Below are 5,093 nucleotides of genomic sequence, written 5' to 3' on the forward strand. Positions count from 1 at the left end.
AAAGGTGCTTATAAGATATAGTATGTAGAACTGTACACCTGGTAACACACTTGTGTCGAGAGGTGACAAGTTCAGCTTGCAACAATATCCACGGCTTGAACTTGAAATAAAGGAGATAGAATCATTCTCATATGCGCCAGCAGTGAGAAGTCTCATGTACATATAAGTTTGTACTCGACCAGATATAACATTTATAATAGGGATGTTAGGAAAATATGCTAGTAACTCAAAATCATCTCACTGGAAAGCGGTTAAGAGAGTGATGCAGTATTTACAAAGAATTAAAAGACACATGCTCACGTGTTGGAAATCAGATCACTTGGAGGTGAATGGATATTTAGACTCTGATTTTACTGAATGGTTGGATAGCAGGAGGTTCACTTCGAGCTATATTTTCATACTTGTTGAAGGAGCTATATCTTAGAAGGACGTCAAGCAGACACTAGTAGTCATTTCTATTATGGAGGCAGAGTGGGTAGCATACTACAAAGCATTTAATCACAGAATTTGATTGCGGAACTTCATTACAGCATTACACATCGTTGATGACATTGACAGGCCACTAAAGATCTACTTGATAATAAAGTCACAGAACTTTATACCAAGAACAAACACAGTTCATCGAAATCCAAGCATATTAACATTAAGTTTTTAGCGATTAAAGAAAAAGTTCAGAGTTATCAAATTATGATAGAGAAGATTCTATGTTGGGTGGATCCTCACACCAAAGGTTTGGTGCCTAAGGTGATTCATGCGCATGTTGTGGATATGAGTGTCTTTCTTATGGACGAAGAACTCATCTAGTGGGAGTTTGTATTTATTTTATTCCTCTATATTTGATAATAAAAACAAACAATTTGTTTTGATTATTGTACATATTTAAAGTTCAAAATATTCACGAGATTTTATTTATTTATTGGACACTCTGAAATATAATATCATAATTTATTGTTGTTGTTTAGTATTTGGTATTTATAAATATGATATAGATTTCATTTAGGACTCATAAGGTTTAGATCATGATTTATTATTTTAGTTTAGCATACGATATTTGTAAATATGATCAGACCCTTTTGGGTCACTTAGGACTAGCTGAAAATTCATAGGTATTGATTACATTTCATGTAATTTTCACTCTACATATCTACATCTTAATCTATGTTATTAATGACATTAGTATTGTGATTACTGTTAGGGCTTGTTATGATCATATACAGTAGCTATGATTTCTTTAGTCCTATATCAATAAAGTTGGATCAAACTGTTTATAAGGATATCTTGTATCTATAAAATATAATATCAATTAAAATTATATTCATGTGATGTTTATAATTACATATAGAACAAGTGGGAGATTGTTGGATTTAATATTTCTTAAAATGGACTCACATATAATTTAAGAGACTTGTGATATCAAAATTTGTTAACTAATATAACTTAAGGTTATTAGATTTTAGATTATTAGATGTGATTTCAATGTGTAAACATGACATGATGCCTAATTAATGAGGTTACGATTAGGTATTAAAAAACAGAGGCCCTCTCACCAACATAGGGATGCTTAATTCGTCTCTAATTTTTTCCTTCCCGGTGATTTGAGAGTCAGATTGACTGCACCGAAGTACCCTGGCTTGTTTGCTAACGCGCTCTCTCTCTCTCCTCCTTTGTGTTTCTGCCGGCGTTTCCATTTTGAGGTCAACTAAAAAAAAATCAGCCAACTAAAAAAAATCACTCGGTTCCGTTCAATTAAACATTCAAGACAAATAACTTCTAAATAAAATGCATGATTTTAACACTAAATCCCCCAAATTCATTTCTTAAACAGTAGTCATGATCATCCATGAAATTCTTATTGGAAAGCAATTAGCAAGAACAGCTGATCTACTTGATGAACTCCAATACCCAAGTGCCGGCGAACACAGAAAGGGCGTTGAAACCATGAAATCCTGATTCCTTCGCCAGTGCCTTGAACTCCTCCTCTGTTCTCTCTTTTCCACCCACGGTGTAGGCCGCCATGCACAGGTCCAACTGGAAAATGGATATGGCTTCTGGAGTTGCTTCTGGCACCGCCGGAACAACGAACTCCACCACCACCACTTTGCCTTTCTCCGCCGGCAGCGCCTTCCAGCAGTTCTTTAGTATCTTCACGCAGTGCTCGTCGCTCCAATCATGAAGAATCCACTGCAGTTGCTCAAGTGTTAGCCAATCGAACAGATATCGCTATATGTTATCATTGTTGAATTGATTTACCTTTAACATGATGGCGTCGCCGGCCGGAACGGCTACGAACATGTCTCCGCCGCGGTGCTCCACTCGGCTAAGGGCAGGCGCATCCGCGACGACGTGAGGTAGGTCGAAGTTGATGCCGTTGACGTGGGGGTGGAAGGAGGTGATGAGGCTGAGGTTGCCGCCGGTGTTTCCACCGACGTCGACGAGCACCTGCACGTCGGCGAAGCCGTCGTAGCGGCGCAGTATGTTGTTCATGATCAGCGTGGAGGCGCCCTTCATCGCGGCGTTGAACACCTTGTTGAACCGCCGGTCGCCGCCTTGGTACTCGAACGTCGTCATGCCGTACGCCGCCATCACCGGGTGGCCGCCGTTCAAGATGGACTCCGTCATATAGCGCCTGAAATCCCCTCGGAAATTTGGAAATTATTTTTTATCCTTAAATTTATTATTTTATTTTATTATTTTTTAGCCTGAAATCCCCGTCGGAAATTTGAATCCATGGTTTTATTTTATTTTATACTTTGTAAATTATGCAGGGTAAACTACAAGGGGTGAAAGAGAGTCAGGGAAATGAAAATTTTGTACCACATGTCGATCAAGACTTGATCCTGATGAAGCAGAACTAGATTGGCCACCGTGCCGCCGTCGTCGTTCTGCACCAAATACTTGCAAATGGGCGCGGCGGAGTACTTCCGGCGGCCACAGTCTGTGGCGCAGCCGACGACGGCATTCGCTGCGAGCAATCGGAGGATGCGCTCGACCATGTCCGCCGCCGACGGGTTGGTGGTCGGCAAGCGGGCCGCGAGCTCCTCAGAGCTCAGCGCAGACGTCGGTCCTGCTTCGACCAGCATCTCGAGGAGGCCGAGCTCGATGGCCGTCTTGAGAACCATGGGAAGGGCGGCGGCGTAGGAGAGATGGAACGCCCGGGAGCACTCCTGCTCCTCCTCCTCCGGCGACAGCTGCCGCGGGGCCATGGGACGAAGCAGAGCAATCAAGAGAGGAAACAGAGGGAAGCATCGAGGCCATCTAATCCTTACGTTTTTATAGTAAGAATTCCAATAAATACCGTGAATTAATTTTAACTGCGCAAAGAGTATCAGTCATTTTTTTTCCCATGTACACAATTTAAAAGTACATATTTATTTATCGACTACCGAACCTATCGGAGTTTCGTTAATACTTAAATCACACATTATATTTTTCATATTTATTAAATCACGTATTTTAAAAAAATATCTTATATTTTATTTTATTTTATATTTAAATTAGATATCTAATTGTTATTATCCGACTAATTTAAGAGTTGTCTTGGACATATAATAGTTTCGAATCAAATGTTTTTAGAAAGAAAAAAATCTTTTCTTTTATGGTAATCTGTTTCTATTTCCATACAAAACTTTTATTATTGGATTAACCATATACTTCACATCTTTCTAGTAATTCACATGGCATCATTAAATAATATAAATTTTAAATAATATCTACAAAGCATTATTAGAACATCCTCATTGATGATCCTTTAATCCAACCATATCTAGGACCCTTTCTATCCGTCATTAAAATAAATCAAAAAACATAAATGGCATTTATGGTGGAGAAACCAACTTTCTAAAATTTTCAAACTCCGCCAATATTGTGCCTCGGTAAGATTTAAAGGCTATAGAGCCCGTCCAAAAAAAACCTTTTATTTGACTACTCAAGCATCAGGTACATGTATAATCTAAAAAACTAAATAAGTTTTATTGGATTTTGAAAGCACTATTTTAAAAAAATATTTAAAAAAACTCGAACAAAAGATTAAATATAAAATGGAACCAAAATTGGAAAATATCGATAATCTTAAAATTATTGATTTGGACCAAATTTAATTTGTCTAAACCTATATGAGAGTTTTAGTCAAAACTCCTTAGATACTTCTAAATGAACTCAGAATCAATGCACTCTTAGAAATCTTTTGACTCTATTCGTATCCTCAAATTTAAAATTTTACCACCTAGATAGTTGTTGTGAGTTTGTGAAATTTAAATAATTTAGTATAATTTTGGCATTACATTTTAGTACATTTAGATTCATCATATTCGCTTAACAATAATATTAACATGCTCTTGAGACTCTTCATACTATGACCATGCAAAAAAATAAAATAAAATTTAGACATTGTATAACCATTAATTGGAGCAAAATATAAAGTTATCACATTAATTATCCCTTTAGAACGACCCCACGCTCTTTAGAAAGGGATGAATCACAAGGGATATTTATCATAGCCAAAGGCAACACATAGGAGGGGGTTAGCCTGGGCTTTAATTGAGGCTAACCCCCTCCTTATAGGGGTATACTATCTTGCAAATACTTAAAATTCATTATTAATTTCCTAATTAGCCCAATAGTCTTCTTCTCCATATCCATGACTTAAAATATAACCCAAATTTTAAAAGCTCAAATATTTTCTAATTAACCCAGATGTCGAATCCATAATAGACAAGTTTAATGAGAAATCTCGTAGAATAAAATATAGTATCCATGAACTTGATTTATTATATTTTTGGTGCCTTGTATGGTTATTCTCTTTATATTCTTTTAATCTGTTTTTTTTGTAATTATTTATTTATATTTTGTTGAAATATGATCATTATGATATGAAAGACTTGCTATATAATATGATGCATTATTTTTTTTTATGAATAAAATTTATTCATATAAAAACAAATGATGATTTGATTTAAATTTAGCCCCTCCCCCTTCCTCTCAGAATAAAATCTTGGTTTTGCCTCTGGTCGTAGCACATAGACCCTTTGCATGTGGAAGGTTAGACATCTAGCGATGCATTTTATATTTTCTAAGAATTAATCTCAAGACCTATT

At 36.6% G+C, this 5,093-nt stretch overlaps 1 protein-coding gene across 1 annotated transcript; it reads right to left on the reverse strand.

Moving 5' to 3' along the window:
* Positions 1–1,881: 1,881 nt before the first annotated feature.
* LOC122004463 (caffeic acid 3-O-methyltransferase-like) lies at positions 1,882–3,203 on the reverse strand. Its single transcript, XM_042559347.1, has 3 exons — positions 2,815–3,203; positions 2,251–2,626; positions 1,882–2,181 (listed from the first exon to the last, which is right to left on the reverse strand). The coding sequence occupies exons 1-3, from the start codon at positions 3,201–3,203 to the stop codon at positions 1,882–1,884; spliced, it is 1,065 nt and encodes a 354-aa protein (XP_042415281.1).
* Positions 3,204–5,093: the final 1,890 nt, after the last annotated feature.

The sequence above is a fragment of the Zingiber officinale genome, chromosome 7B (genome assembly GCF_018446385.1).
Source record: "Zingiber officinale cultivar Zhangliang chromosome 7B, Zo_v1.1, whole genome shotgun sequence".
NCBI classification, from domain to species: domain Eukaryota; kingdom Viridiplantae; phylum Streptophyta; class Magnoliopsida; order Zingiberales; family Zingiberaceae; genus Zingiber; species Zingiber officinale.

What these genes read in the sequence shown, in the direction of transcription:
- LOC122004463 (XM_042559347.1), bottom strand. Translation starts at nt 3,203, where the DNA reads ATGGCCCCGCGGCAGCTGTCGCCGGAGGAGGAGGAGCAGGAGTGCTCC. An exon ending in CAAGTCTTGATCGACATGTG is followed by an intron (nt 2,627 to 2,814) that starts GTACAAAATTTT and finishes AGGGGATTTCAG; the next exon opens with GCGCTATATGACGGAGTCCA. An exon ending in GCGACGCCATCATGTTAAAG is followed by an intron (nt 2,182 to 2,250) that starts GTAAATCAATTC and finishes GAGCAACTGCAG; the next exon opens with TGGATTCTTCATGATTGGAG.